The sequence below is a fragment of the Poeciliopsis prolifica genome, unplaced genomic scaffold (assembly GCF_027474105.1).
Source record: "Poeciliopsis prolifica strain line A6 unplaced genomic scaffold, Auburn_PproV2 SCAFFOLD010, whole genome shotgun sequence".
Classification (NCBI taxonomy): Eukaryota; Metazoa; Chordata; class Actinopteri; order Cyprinodontiformes; family Poeciliidae; genus Poeciliopsis; species Poeciliopsis prolifica.
In genome coordinates this window covers 8846661-8862520 of record NW_026562385.1, presented here as the reverse complement: position 1 = coordinate 8862520, position 15860 = coordinate 8846661, and the positions used below count along the sequence as shown (strand labels likewise).

The window sequence follows — 15860 nt, the reverse complement described above, 5'->3', positions numbered from 1 at the left end:
ACACAGTGAAAATGTGTGTGGCATGGATACAGTGAAATAAACGGTACGCTGTTGAAAATGGATCCAGCAGGCATATCCTGGAGTGAGCAGGAGCCCGATAACTTTTCCAAAATTTTACACTGATAAACATTGTAACATTCACTTTGGCCCCAAATTATTCATACCCTGGCAGATGTGCCTTTATATTTATCTTCAATTATTAACAACTAGTTTCTACTGCTAAAATCCTGCTAAAGTCATTTGTTTTCAAAATGTATGTATTTTTGCTTAGTCTGCTTAATCAAAATCTTGATCTGCCCTAGAGTATTAATAATTTTAGATTGACAATAAAAATAAAACATTAAAAATTTGTGCAAAATACAAAAAAAATAGATATATATTTTTTGTACTTTCACTTTGCACAATTACATGGTGAGGCTAGTAACAGGAAAAGAGTAACCATCACATAATGTGATCAGAGATTTCCCTTGTCGTAATTTCTGTGAAATGTAAATCATCGCCATTCCAAAAAATTATAGAACTATTGCTTTAATTTTTTTTGAGGCCTCCAGAGATAATAATCTGAAATTAAACGGTTCCCCTTCTGACAGAAACAACTTCATTTTGCTTGTGTGATTACGATCTGAATGAAGACAGTGTTGACAGTAAATATGCCAGCTCGTCTTATTGGCGTGTCTGTTTAACTTTTATTGAAATTAAAATGCTCTGTGCAGAAAATACAATGTTGAAAAAGGTCACAGGGTCAATGTTCTGACTTTAACTCGCCTTCCGTCTCTTTGCGGCAGCTTGTTTACAGAAAATCATGCTAAAGCTAAACATTAATAAAAAGAAACAAACAAAAAAAAACAACACACACACACATATATATATATATATATATATATATATATATATATATATATATATATATATATATATGTGGAATATTACCTGGAATATTTGTAGATATGAAACACTTTATTTACCCTGTGAGATAAACATGTGCAACGACAACAAGATACTTGTTCCCCCTCTAATAGCTTGAAAAGCTTAAAATAAAGTAGAAGCATAAAAAAAGTCAATCACTTTTTCTTGCATGCGGCTCTTCACTGTGACGTCACAGTGAAGGGTGTTGGGAGCCGGCAGTATCCCGAGTTGGCGCCCTCTTGAGGCCAGGAGGGGAGCGGCCCTGCCGTGTAATCAGGCGGTTGACCTCTCACGGCGGGTTCTCCGAAGCCGGACCGGCTGTCAGCCTGAGCAGGCCGCGGTGTGGCGTCCAAGTGCTGCTGGTCCTGCTCAGGACTGTCGTACCACTTCGGGCCCGAGCCGCAGTGGGACGTGAGGTCCTCTGTGGACCGAGAGAGAGAGCGGTTGGGGAGACACACGTAATCTTTGTCTCGGAGAGAACATGGCGCCGGGAAGAGAGGCACAGCTACATCCGGTTTTGTTTCGCGGACTTTTTCCTGCTGGACCTCCATCGACATTTGTCCCGATCCCTGTGAAATAGACGCAAACGCGTTAAACTGCTGCAAAGCAAGTGGACAGTAAGTACTTTTCAAAGTACATTTTGCTACTTTCTTGACGGCTAGCTTTAAACCCTGATGTCACTGTTTGTGTCGCAGTTATTTGCTGGCTAAAGGATGTAGCAGCTTAACAGGACAGAAGGCTAGCTCTGAAATTAAATGCCAGAACAAAAATGGCAACAAAAAAAGGTCTATGGACATAGTAGAGTAGAACAACAGACACCAAAATAACAGAAGCTAAAGCTCAGGTTATTATTCATACATACAAGCTAGCTTGAACACTGTAGCAAAGCCAGAAACCAATGAAAGTTAAAAAGTATTTTTCAGCATGTGTGAGACTTTTGACACGCTCCCATCAAAAATGTATTAATCCCACAAATCACTGAGGTGGGATTTGGTGTGTCCTGCTGCATCCTGACAGGATAATGTTGTTCTCTAAAGCTACAGAAAACTTGCTAAGCCCAGGGGTTGGGTGTCATTGATCCAGTGGTCCATTGTGTTTTTGAGTCAAAAGTTGACAGAAAATTTGAAAATACCACTTCATAATTATGTTGTTGGAAAATTGGAAGATTAATACCTGAGCAGGACTTGTTCAGGTATTAACAGGTATTAAATGTTTGCATCTTTTTCAAATGCATAAAATCTTTTTAGCCTGGTGAGGGCACAAGTAAAGCCTGGTGGCCCGCCAGGCTTATAATCCACCGAGTTACCGTCTCACATTATGTCTTTTCTATAAAGGATTCAACTGAAACACAAAGAAATACAACTTAATAGATCTTAATAAAAGAGCAGCTTAGGCAGTGTCCATGACATGTTTTGCTGGATTTTCAAGACATTTTTATTGTTTCCGTTTGATGCCTTATACAAACGCTGAGTACTTCCTCATTATTCAGTTTCTGTTGTTCTTTATTTTTTTGAAAGTAGCTGACCTGACAAAAGATGTACGGCCCGCTGAAGCTCATGGACGACGTGTCCAAGTCATGATCTTTATAAAGAGGGGAGGGGAGGTCATCACTGTTCCAGCAACTCCTGCTCTGATCGGCGCACGTCGTCTCAGTGCCCGTGGTTGGCCAAAGCAGGGCTTCTGAGGAGCTGCAAGGGGGAGAAAGGTACACAATTTCATCAGCTCCCTCAGAGTGCATCGGCTATCAACAGAGGAATGCATCCTGAGTTGTCGCTGCATTCATTGTCTAGACTTTTGTGGCGTCGTGTGAGTAAAGTGTGAAATTTCGTACCAGGTCGATACGCGGTCGAGGTGCTGCACGCTACAAATGGACGTCTTCTCGCTCTGCATGAGGGTCGGGGACGAGTGAGACTGAATCGGAAGAAAAGGTGGAGAACTTAGTTCAGCTCTCACAAAGAAACACTTGTTCAAAAACAGCAGTGGTGAAAGTTAAATTACTCAAAGAGTGCATCAATGAGTCAGACACATCTAAAGGTCTGCAGGCCTCACTACCTCTAGTAAGGTCAGAGTTCACAATTCAATAACTGGGCATAATTGGCCTCCATGGGAGTGTTCCAAGATCAGAACCATTGCTGACCAAAATGAACACAAAGACCTATCTCGCATTTACCCAAAGAAATCTCGATGATCCCCAAAGATTTAGGGGAAATATTATTTTAGGAAGATGCACATCAGTCAGACAAGCTGGTAGTGTGAGGCTTTGCTTCTTCAAGACATGCCATAATTGATGGTGTCATGAATTCTGCTCTGCGGCAGAAATGTTTTTAGGACGTCCAATCATCAGTATAGAACCTTTAGTCCAGTTAAACCTTGGTTCTTCAACAGGACAATGATCTAAATTACAGTAGTAAGACTCAAAAAAGCCAAAATTAAGTTTTCGAGTGGCTGGACGCAATAATGAACATAATTTAAAAAAAAAACTAAAACTGAAGAAATTTGCAAAATTTCTTCAGTTTTAGCTGGAAAGGTGGAAAATGCTTTTTTTTTTTTTACATTATGTACTACTAGTCACTTTAAGAAAATAATCCACTCACCTTGATCTCAGACAGGATCTTGCTTTTGCCTGGAGAGGGAACTGAGTCCTCCCACATCACAACTTCCCTTAATGGTGAAAAGCATAAACAGGCGTTAATTGAAAACAAACCACGTACATTTAAAAATCAATTCTGGCTTCTGTTTTTACTGCATTGCACACGTTGCAGTCAACATAAAGCAGCGCTTACTTCCGGCAAACTGGAAAAGTGTGGTACAGAATCAGAAAGACAGTGGCTGCAATCACGCCACAGATGACATAAATCAGTCTGGAGACGGACCAGGTGGCTGTCGAGGAGCAGAAACCAGATTAAAGAGGCGGTCCTGTTCATAACGTCATTTGAAGCTTATTGGGGATTGGGGGTTTCAGAGCACAAAACAGCAGGAAAACTTTGTGCACACTAATACTGTAAGCACCTTTATTTGAGGTCCAGTTCGCAGGTTCAGACCATTCTGAGGGGATTCCTTCGTAGGTAGAACCTTGTCCAGGGGCAACCAGTGACCTCACTTTCACCTCGTAGTCCTGGAGCGGCACCAGTGACGTTCCCAGGATGCTCACCTGCATGGACCCCTTGGAAATGTTCAGCAGCTCCGGGGATCCCTGGCGGCAGAAATAAATAAAAAGCACAACCTGTGAATATTCGGGCCCGTTTTCCAAAGCTGCTGCGGTGATTAGCAGCGAAGTGGAAAGCGGAAAAATAAAAACAGAGGCTTGAAATCCTCTCACCTGACCCATGGTCCTGTAATACAAGACCTGGTACAACAGCTCTGTAGCCGCCGCAGCGGGTGGAGACCACTCCACCACCCAGTCACCGTTCTTCTCCCTCACTTTCACCTGCACTGGTGAATTGGTACGGACTGTTGGGGGAAAAATTGTAACATAAAATAACTGTTTGTCGCTTGAGTCAAAACATGGGGTTTATCAGATCTTTTCATACAAGTGGTTCCCATTTCTTTCGCTCTTTTGAGAATATACTTTGCATAACCCCACCATTTACGTTGTACGCGGTGTTTTGCAAAGGTTTTGTAATTAAGTGGAAGAAAAAGTTTCGCAATTTTTTACATCTATAGAAATCAGCAACTTTTCCTCTCTTCACCCTAAATAGTACATAATTGTCTTCCCAAGTGACACCTAAGTCCACATGCATGCAGCACTTTTACAGTTTTTACTTGAAAACGGTATACTATTTTTCTTCTAATTGCTCATTATGTTATGTTATTAATCAACATGTTATGTTTCAGACGTCTATCACAAAGCACTATTAAAATAAATCAGATTGTGATTGTGATCTGACAAGGTGCGAAAAAGGGGCATGATGTGTTTGCAAAACACATCACCTACTACTAGGTTGTATGTTTTATGTTTGTGACTCCCCCCCCCCACCATTTTTTTATGTGCATCATATAATATAATAGAGGCATATTTTCAAAGGAAAAAACAAAACAAAACAAAAAACATGAATGTAATAGTTAAAAACGTCCACTAGGGGTCGGTATTTAACAATAGCGCTTCTCAATTCCGGTCCTCAGGCCCCGCTGCCCTGGATGTTTTAGGTGTTTCCCTGCTGCCACACACCTGGATTGAATCTGAGTGATTAACAGGCTTCTGCAGTACTTGATGGCTGCAGAAGAGTTATGCAATCATTTGGATCAGCTGTTCTGAAATAGGGGCACATCTAAAACATGCAGAGCAAAGCCTAAGGACTGGAATTGAGAAGCGCTGCATTATAGTGACCTATTAGCGACTAAATCTCAAGTTATCCAGCTGATCAGAGTCCCATGTACTGATTTAGAGGTAATAGCACAAATCAAACACTGGGGGGTGCTGTACAACCATGGCACGGACCTGGTTAACTGCTGTTTTTTCTGCACTTCTTCCTGTGGTCTTATCACCCCCTTGTGTGTTTTTAATTTAGCCTGATATGCTCAGATAGGCACAGAGGGACTTCCGCCACCGCCGCCACTTCTCACCTCCTCTGGGTTCTCTGTACTCACTGTGTTTGTACGCTTCAAAAGTCTTAGCGTTGTGTGCCGGCTTGAGCTTCAGCTGCAGACGCTCAGGGTCCACATCGGTGAGACGGCAGCTGTACCTCACTTCCGTCCCTCTGGGGTCAGAACTCACAGCTGGGTTCCTGCAACATCCCTCAAACCTTTAAAGGATGGAAGTTCACGTCAGTTCAGAAGCGGCAGAACAAAGCGGGCGCGACTATGGCTTTTAATTCGACTTACTGCGCTGTCGGGTCGTGCCGACAGGTCAGCTGGTAGGTGACGAGATACGCCAGCTCTCTGCTCACCTCCCAGCTACACGTCACTTCCTTCTCTCCGTCCAGAACACAGTCCAAAGAGGGAACTGATGTGAAAGGGAAGGAAAACGATAGTGAGCCCACACAGCTGGAAAACACCAGACATAGTTCCCATAACCATGAAAAGACCCAGAAGATGGAAGCTGGAAAAGAAAGCAAAACTGTTTCTTACTGCATAATTTTACTGGGATTTTATGCAGTAAACCAACAGAAAGTAGTGCATGATGAAATGGGTGGAGAAACGTTCATGTAGTTCAATTTACGTTTAGTCCCTCGATGTCAGTGCTGGACCAATGATCTGTTAGTTTTCAGTGTGCATTTCTAACACTAATGCTTGGAGATCACGTCAGAGCTGTCGGACCACACATCAGACTGACATCCTGCTTTCAGACTGAAAAGGTGCGCTCTCGAATGATGGCAGAAACATTCCCCCGTAGTGCAGTGTGAACATCAAAGTTTTCTGGTTGCAAAGTGACAGTGTGGAAAAAGTTCAAAGGGGATTTATGCTTCTACTTTACTTCACGCACCATCTCCAGTTCTCCAGCTGGCCACAGGACTCCATTCGCTCCACCGACCCACGCCGGCCCTGGCTCTCACTCTGGCTTCGTATCTACGGCCGGGAAGCAGCTTCTGCCGCTCCAGTTTCACGCTGGTGTCTGCGACAGCCTCTGTCTGAGTAGAGAGGTGTGAAACAAAATTTAAATAGCACTGACTCACTGACTATGTCTCATTATTGTCTGTTATGAGTAGGCAACAGAGTTGGCTGTCAGATTGGAGGGGGGCGTGGCTCCTGTTACCCTTTAAATCTGATTGGTCGGCCTGCCTGGCCACACCCACCAGAGCGGCCAGTCAGTTTGTTCGTCTCATATCGTACTTAGTTCAACCTTTGAAATAAATCATTTTCACTTTAAGTCGATAAATAAGTTGGAGTTAGCATAGAGGTCAAAATAGAGTTGTTTGCAGCTAAGCTACGCTAAGCTAATCAAGCTAGGTGTGCGACTAGAAAAATCAGCCTTTGCCCTAAATGGCTGTAACAAACAAATTCATGTGTTTTATTCAGTTAAATAAATAGTGTGGTTGTTGAAGTATTGGCCATTTTAGTGTGCCGCTTTTTTCTACTGTAAAAAACAACCAAAATGACTAAACACTCTCCTGTTGCACAGAGAATATATATATAATGTATATTAACGTGGTGATTTGTTGTGTTTGTAGCTTACAGTCCACCCGTCCTCGACCTGCGTCCTGAAGCTGAGCTGATACGAGAGGTTCTGGTTCAGGGAGGACGATGGAGGATACGGACTGGACCACTTCAGCCGGTAGCTGCCATCGCTGTCCTCAGACGCAGTCAGACCGCCAGGCGGACGTGCCCTCACTGTGCAACACCACCAAACAACACCACCATCACTGCGAGGCTTCGTTTTGCTCTACATGACCTACTGCTGTACATCTAGTTGATGCTCACGGTGCTGAACGAGATCCAGAGACGTGTGTTTGGAAGACGAGCAGAGGCTCGTTGTCTGGTTGTTCACAAAGAAGACGGTATGGCTGACTCCCATGCCAAGCACAAGCGTTTCATATCTGCACTGGGCGACTCCGTCCTCTGTTGTTTTTTCGTCTTTAAAAGGCACACAGAGCTCACTGCGTAGATATAGACACCAATCTGTTAGAGTTGAGGTAACTTCTATAAATGTTTCTCTTGTCCAGGCTGCTCTGTTCACCTGCTTCCATCGTTTCGTCTCAGCCAGACCTGCAGAGTCGCGTTGGTCGTTTTTTTCCATCTGCAGTCCACATGGGTCTTGTAGTCATTGTGGCATTGTAAGGACCGCAGCCAGGGCGACACTGCAGAACGACAAAGGAGGCAATTTATTGCTAATGATCAATGACTCGGGGAAATTTCTAATTTTGGAAGGTTGCGATCCCAAATGAAGAGGCGGTCCTAGTCCTTTTGGCGCCCTGGCCAAATCACCGGTTCCAGCACACGAGATGCGCCATTGCCCAAATGGGTATATGAGGGAAATAAAGACCCCTTAACCGTCACCCTGAAAAGGTTTTTATCCGGAATTGGATTGTAATTATCTACATTTACTTGAGTAGCGTTTTGGTTACAAAAAAAAAAAAAAAAAAAAACGTTTTACTGTACTTTTTTTTACTTCAGAAATTTTACCATGAAGTATTGCTGCTCTTATATGAGTAAGATGTTTGTCTACAGTATGAGTAGCTTCACTGAATGAAGAACAAACATATTTTAACCCAAAGTTAACCAGACACAGACACACACCTGCAGTTTTTCTTAAATGTTTGAGTCTTAAATGCTGATAGAAATTGGTTTGAAAAAATGTTTCTTTTACTTGTTTTTGTTATTTTGTAATTATGTTATTTGTCTGGATCATTTCGGTTCTGGTCTTCTCCAAATAACTTTATATTTTTGTCTGTCTGATTATGCAATTTAAAAATATAAATGATTGGTGTTTTGATCAGTTACTCAATACCCGAGTTTCATTTTTACCCAATACTTTTTTTCTCTCACTTGAATCATTTCTCAAACGACTACTTGTTACTTTTACTTGAGTAGAAATATATAAACAGTGCCACTCTAACGTATTTGGGTACTCTACCCACCTCTGTTTATATGTAATTCAATACAGGCTTTTCAATCGTCTTGTAATGACATCTGCATGCAGATAAACTCAAGTTACAATAATTAACCCCTAAATAAGTTATGTTTACTGTGCGTCACTGTCAACCTAAAGGTAGGCAGTTTTTAATCCATTGTTATTAATATTTGTTTGCAGACGGATACTTACTGTTGTTTGAGCTGCTGCTGCTGCTGTCATGAACGCCACAGTGGTCCAAACCGGAGAGGAGAGCCCGAGTCGGGAGAACCAACCACATCAAGACCTGGAGGAGAGCCATCCCTTCAGGGTTCACGGAGCCTCGATTCTTTTCGTTTCAGTGATCCAGATCAGCTGCGTTTCTTCCACATCATCAAGGCGCTGTTGCCTCAGAGGTGAGGCTGGTGTTTTTATATATGTATGTATATGTATAAGTAGCGTAGCTGTGTGACAGACAGACAGAGAGAGAAACAGTCCATTTACTAGAAATAATATAGAGATGATTCATGACCACATCACCAGTAATCTTCCGCTCTGACTGTATGCTTTTTGTGGGATGTGGCCACACATCCGGCTTCCTCTTATCTGTCTTTCTCACATGTTATAAAGAGTTAAAAAAAAAGAAAAAAAGCATATGCTTCAGGGAGCACATACACTGGCATGAGAAAGGTAAATAAATAAATAAATAAATACATGGCATTATTTCAAAATTTTACTTTTGCAGGCGTTTGCGAATAAGATTATAGTTCAACCTCAAATGAACAAGAAGGGAAAGACAACAGAAAACCTCGAGCCACAAGACAAAAATGATCGTCTCTGTTATTGTGTTTTTCGGAAATGAACATATTTTAAAAATCACGTTTTTAAAATATGTAATTAAAAAATAATTTATTTACTGAAAAATGTACAAATGAAAACAAGTAAATGGAATCCTTCTGCCACTGTAATCAATCATAAAAAAAAGATAATAAAATCTTTTATCGAACCATCTGTGTATGTTTTGACTCGGCTTAAAACCTCAATCGCTTTGATTTAGCGAAACGTGATGCAAGGACTCAAACAAACACCGCGAATCCCCGCAATTATATTTTGTAATTGAGACAATTTTAAGTCGTTTAGAAAAACACTTTAAATTTTCAGCTTGAAAAAGGGGAAACGGCGCATAAAGATCAAATAGTTTCAGAGAAAAAGTCACAATATCGCTCTGTAAATGGGGGGTTTTGGAGGGTCTCTCGGCATGACCTTTACCTTTTTAGCAGCTGTTTACTGTAGCAGGTTGGGGGAAATCCCACAAAGGGAATATCAGGAATCCAGTAAAAAAAAACTTGTTGATGTTTGCAGCGTTTTCTGACGCGAAACCATCAGGCAGAGATGAATGAAGAGAGGCGAAGATAGTAAAAAAACATTTATTAGTGTTCACTTTATACCTATATAACATAGAGACCTTTCATCATCTAATCCACCCCAATGGAGAGAAATATTTCGTTTCACTAATTAATACGAGGTTTCATTTATCACATACAGTAATAGTCATCTATGATCTGACTGCATGAATACCTGAATATATTGTAATATTAAAAAAACTCACCCAATTACTTGGTTTTTCTGTTTGTGGAGCACCTTTCCTTTTGTCCGACAGTCGTCACTCCTTCCTTCTCGTCTGATGGCTCCCTATGATCGCTGACAAGAACTCTGTGGGAGTTTCCTGTGCGACTGCTTCAGTTTCCCCTTTCTGTCCAGACGTCAGCTTGTCTTTAAGGCACAATCGGTTGCTTTGCTGAGGAGACGCCTGAAAACCCTAAAACCTCGGTGCACCTGATGCGTTGTTTCTGGAACGTCGCTCAGCCGTTTGTCGGTGCACAAGCACGTAGTAGGTTATAGATCGCAATCTGCAGGACTTTTAAGATAAGCTGTGAGTAAAAACGCCCAACCACCGACTGCATTTCTTTGAGATGGCAGCGTGTATCATTCATGTGGCTCATGCCACATGCAACTGAAACTCTGCCAGGATGTGCTACCATATGTTTACACTCAGGAGATATTACCAACGACACTGACTGACATGTGATCAGGGAGAGTTGTTTTTCTTTTACAGTGTTTTTTTTTTTTTGTCTCACCCGAACCACTTCAGATATTTCCAACCCGAGAGCAGGAGGTAGGCGTAATCGACGCCTCTTCAAAGTGTGTTCATTCAGTGTCAAAGAGTGCGCGTCACGCCCACTTGTTCTCCGGTCGGTTTCACATCTTCAATGAAGGAAATTATTCAAATCTTGAAAGGATCAAAAAATCATCAGAGCGGAAACGATTCTTTTTTTTTTGTAATAAAAAATAGGGTCTTGAAAATGGAAAAATAAAAATCAGCTATAAAACAGAACTTTCTTTAATTTTACTGAGGCTAACACACAGATAACTGTGTGTGACAGAGATTGTGATGTAAACAGGTGAATTTATTAGTCTGGCCACAATTAAGCTTCTTTAATCTTGTATTGTAATAGCACAATCTCACAGCCTCCAATTTTTAATTTCAAAACATTTATTCAACAGGAAAATAAGAATAAACAAGTAATAAATAAATAAATATTCTTGGGGGGGAGGACATCAAGTCTCCATGGCAAAAATGAGACACCATTTACATGCTAAGCTATTGATAAATAAGGACATTTGAAGTCCATCTGCAAACATGATGTCGTTAAATCCTTCTTAAAATTATGAATACAAAACTATGCATCTATTCAGAAGATACACATCTTTATTTTACCCACATTTTCATTTCAGTTTTTTTCTAAAGTGGAAAAAGCAGGCTACATCATCATGAAGCAATTTGGGGATTTACTATAAAACAATCTTTGTAAGGGAAATGTAACAATATTTTGAACCAAAAAGGCTTACATTTGTGAGGTTTGCTATAACTTCCCCCATAGAAATGTGCGCCAGATGGAGCAGATTCCTTTATCTTGCGTGACTCTTTCTAGTCAGCCAATACCGTTGAGTCAGATTGTCCTGCTACTAACGCTTTTGGTTCTGTTATCGTTCATCTCAGAAGTGAAATAACCGGACTGTCACAGTCATTACCGGCTCACGTTATTCACACATTCACCAGCTCATGACACCTCGAGTAGAATGTGTTTTCAGTGCTTGCACTCGTTTCGTGCGTTGCGATGAAGAAGCACCAAAGCGGAGAACAGCATTTTTTATTTTAAAAGAGTTGAACTGAGACTTGGATCTTTGCAGCACGTTAAGCAATCTTTGCAGAAATATTAATTCCTCAAAACCAAAATTAGAAACTGCAGCACGACAGAGATGTTTTTCAGATCTGCTTTCTTAAACGCATTTTTTGTTTTTTTTTTGTTTTCTGGAAATCGGCTGGAGTCTTCCCTGCTAAGCCTTCCAGTGACGTCACAGGTTAAACTTTTTAAGTTTCAAATCCCTTTTTCAGATTTCTAGCAGAGGCTGCAGGATGATTTTGTCCCGACTTAGCTGAACAGTTTCACAAAGTTAGAAAAGGTAAAAGAATATTTTTTATTTATTTTTAATCAGAATGTGAGATGAACTTCATAAAAAAATCAGGGTGAAAATGCAAAAAGAACATTTAGATATCATGCAACCGTAGGAAAATGCTGTGAAATACACAATCTGAGTTATGTTAGAACAAAACAAAGAAAAAAAAACAAACAATCCTGGCCTCTGACTAAATACATATTGGCTGTGAATTTGGAACAGCATCGTTAGCTCTAAAAAAGTTTTAAATGAACTATATTTAATTTAAAAGACGAGGAAGAACAAATGGCCTTATAGGGAAAAATTGTTTTTCGGATGGACGAAACAAAACCATGACGTTACCCACTTTGCACAACCCAATGCAGATACACTAAGTTAGGAGATGCATAGAAGAAAACATATTTACTTTACAGACACAACAGAATTTGACGTTACACAAAAGTGGATTATTTACACAAGTAAACATTAAATATAGTTTTGAAAAAGAAAGGAACTGAATTTGAACTCTTTATGTAACACTACAAATCTCTCACGTTGAGCAGTTCTTTGGTGAAGAGTGAATGTTGACTATAAGTATAAGCAGCATTAGCATTAGCTTAAGCTAGCTGCTTGGCAAGTAAAAGGCCAATGTTATCCTCAATGAATAAGCTGCTTCTTTGGTGTAAGTTAAAGAGAACATTATGACGCAGGATCAAATAAGCATTTCTTTCTTTCACCTTGTAAAAGAGACTCAGAAAAGTTCAAACGAAGTTGTGGTAAAATTCAAAATGGCGGCTTGTGAAGATTAGTAACACTGGTGATAAGCTCTTTTATATAATCTGTAAATCTAATTTGCCATTATTTATCCTGTATTATAAAACAACTAATATATATATATATATATATATATATATATATATATATATATATATATATATATATATATATATATATATATATACACAATCCATTTTTCATATTCCTGTATATTCTGTATAATCTGTGTAATTTGTATAATATGTACATAGCTCTCATATTTATGTTTATATTTGTACAAAACATTTATAGCACGTTATTATTCTCTGTTTATATCTTTGTACAACTGTTTATAAATATTTATATCCTGTGTTCTGGATAGATGCAAACTACATTTCGTTGCTTTGTCCATGTGACAGTGCAATGACAATAAAGTTGAATTCTATTCTATTCCTCCAGTCTGGGTCACAATCCATCTGAACTTCTGTCCCAAAATAATAACTCAGAATTTACATTAAAGAAATTAGGTTTTGCTAAGTGACTTATGTGTGAATTGTTTGCCACTTTATTATTTATTTCATTTAAGTATTTAATTTATGGTAATTTTACAACTATTTTCATAGTCTTTTTTTGTAGTGAAATTTGAAGCTTTAATGCATCGATGTGTTTTTTTTTCTTTCTTTCAAGCTGTAATTAGAATTTTTAAAATAGTCTTTTTTGCTTAGATGAATTTCTACCTTCCTGCTGTGTTGCTTGGGCTGTGAAAGTCTCTGTGCTTCTCTTTTTCCCAACTTGCACGGACTTTACGCATTCATAAACGCTGATATTCGCAGTACATAGTCATTTTAAAACTTCTTTTTGAGGAACTTTCATGCAACAAAGATGGAAGCCGATAAGAACCTCAAAATTAGTTTAAAAAAAAAAAACCCGTCAAAACCAGAACGAACTTTAACAGATAAAATCATTAGCGCTCAAAAAGTATCGAACTCGAGGTCGTTTACCGAGATCAGCTCTGCAGTTTGTTATAAAGAAATGAGCTGACCCTTCTTGCGTTTTGTTTTTAGCCCTGATACTTCCTGTCAGCAAATACTTTTCACACCTCTCTATGAGAAAAGATGATGAGTGAAGACAACAATGTGACCAATTCCTCAATTCTTCTCTCTGTTTTTTGCTTTTGACTCTTGTTTGTTTCCACAAAACGGCGACATTTAGCGAAAGAAAGCCGCATGCTGATAAAGGCAACATGCACGATTGAATTAAAACAACTTTATATAGCGTATGAAAAACCCAGTTTTGTCACTAAATCTAAGCAGACGTAACTATTGTAGCAGAACAGTGAGTATGAGTGTTTTGCAATGCAGATTCTTTTGAGTCCAGGGTTGTTGCTGGGAAGCTGCTTTCTCTAGAGAATCAGAAAAAAAGTCATTGTTCCAAGAAATGAGGAACTCAACATCTCATGACTTCACGCTCTTAAGAAATATACGAGAATATACAAAACTCAAGACATGTTCATGCAAAAGCACAGAGTGAAATGAGCACACATGAATGTGAGACCAGCGTATGAGCAATTCTGATTGCAGATTTGGATTTTGTCTGTTTCTTTTTTTAAAGGTCTGGTGCCCTAAAAAATAACATGAGACAGTAAATGTCCCCATAAAACAATTTTTCAAATTATGTTAAGAGGCTTTATTCTGTTCTCTAATGTCTTTAGTGCAAATTAAAAGCGCTAAACGTCACACTAATGATGTGGAAGAAGCATAAAGCTTCTGGGTGCCAATCTAAGGCTCAACTGTGCCCCCTAGTGGTCACAAATCAGATCTGCTACTGTGGAGCATTTTCCCACAGCAGTGTAAAGACGCCCACAGTGCGCTCTTACAGAATTACATTTAATCATATAAATAAATCCAATAAGTCTGATATGGACAGAACACAAATCACAAATTCTGTCTGTGCAGTAATTATACATAAGTATATTTTTGCATATATTTGGATAAAAGGACAAAAATGTAAAAAAAAAGAAAAAAGAAATACCAGTGAAGTGGACTCTCTTACTGTAATTTGATATGGATCAAAGAAAGTTTACAGTTTGCATAAACTCTGCACAGCCTTCTGAGATAAATGTACTTTACTTTATTTACTATTAAAAACATTTAGCAGCTCCATGCAATGCAGTCAAGATACTGAATATAGTTCATTTAACATAAACATGCAAGTAAATGATGATTTATTTCTTTGTTTAAAATTTTAAACTAAATCTCTTGTTTTTCATTTTATCGGCTTACGTTTGAACCAGATTCAGGTCTGCTGTGTCTTTAGTTTATTTGAGTCAAATAAACTGAATTGAATTTAGTAAAAGTCAATTATGTAGTTGGGGAAATAACCACCAGAACAAAAAAAACAAAACAAAAAAAAAAAACCAACAATTCGACCAAACGTTTACATGTCCAGCTTTAATCCACTGCATGTCGAGGCATAATAGTGACAACGTTGAGGGCGAGGGGAAGTACCGCCAGCAATGTTTTGGATTATTTACATACCACGCATGAGTGAATGTGACTCTGCAGCAAACCTTTATTTTCCTAATAACACAGGAAGAATAACTGCTCCGTGTTTGCATACAAAGAAGGCTGAATTCATCCTCGGCTCAAACAGAGCTCTTTGTTTGCACAAAGTCATTTCTTCAAATATTTACAGCAAAATGTTGCCTTGTTTGCAGGGTGTGTGAAAGTAAATGTGAAGCGACGGTCTCAGGATTGGGCTCAATCCACAGATACATTTATTATCTTGGGTAATTCTGGACAAGTCGCTCAGATCGGCTTTGGTCTGCGTTTTGAAAACTGGCGGCCGTTTTGTTTGAACTCTTTAAACAACTTCAGCTTCAACAAGCGTCTGGAAGTTGTGCCCAAGGACGACCTGGACTGACGAAGGCCCATGATTCTCATGCACATAGCATGGCTAATTTGTTAAAATATCGTTCATGATATGACACAAAGAGGGAGTTTCTGCCTTCAGACATCTGCAAGTTGGCCTCCTGTTAACTCAGATGTTGTGTACAAGAAGCTTATGAAGCCTTGGCAACAAGTCAGACATCCGACTGTTTCAACAACAATCTGTTCAAAGAGAAATAATCTGGGTATTGCTAACTGACCTGAAACAGTAGTTACTTTACGCTCATTTAATTTCAAACATTGGGAAAATGAAGTTTTTTGGTCAC

The 15860-nt window shown here is 39.5% G+C and overlaps 1 protein-coding gene and 1 long non-coding RNA gene across 3 annotated transcripts; one reads left to right on the top strand and one right to left on the bottom strand.

Annotated features, from left to right (window-relative positions):
* Positions 1 to 918: 918 nt before the first annotated feature.
* Positions 919 to 8714, bottom strand: csf2rb (colony stimulating factor 2 receptor subunit beta). The gene is made up of 14 exons (XM_055035416.1): positions 8606 to 8714; positions 7520 to 7640; positions 7264 to 7439; positions 7019 to 7173; positions 6329 to 6473; positions 5728 to 5848; positions 5494 to 5648; positions 4226 to 4356; positions 3916 to 4099; positions 3690 to 3786; positions 3501 to 3567; positions 2738 to 2817; positions 2432 to 2594; positions 919 to 1475 (listed from the first exon to the last, which is right to left on the bottom strand). The coding sequence occupies exons 1-14, from the start codon at positions 8712 to 8714 to the stop codon at positions 1086 to 1088; spliced, it is 2094 nt and encodes a 697-aa protein (XP_054891391.1). The 3' UTR covers positions 919 to 1085.
* On the top strand, positions 1341 to 9222 carry LOC129363357 (uncharacterized). 2 transcript variants are annotated; one of them, XR_008606313.1, is made up of 6 exons: positions 1341 to 1523; positions 2427 to 2611; positions 2741 to 2834; positions 7014 to 7340; positions 8594 to 8808; positions 9138 to 9222. It is a non-coding gene; the product is annotated as an uncharacterized LOC129363357 (long non-coding RNA). The 2 variants fall into 2 exon arrangements; XR_008606314.1 differs by lacking the exons at positions 8594 to 8808; positions 9138 to 9222 and adding an exon at positions 7506 to 7575.
* Positions 9223 to 15860: the final 6638 nt, after the last annotated feature.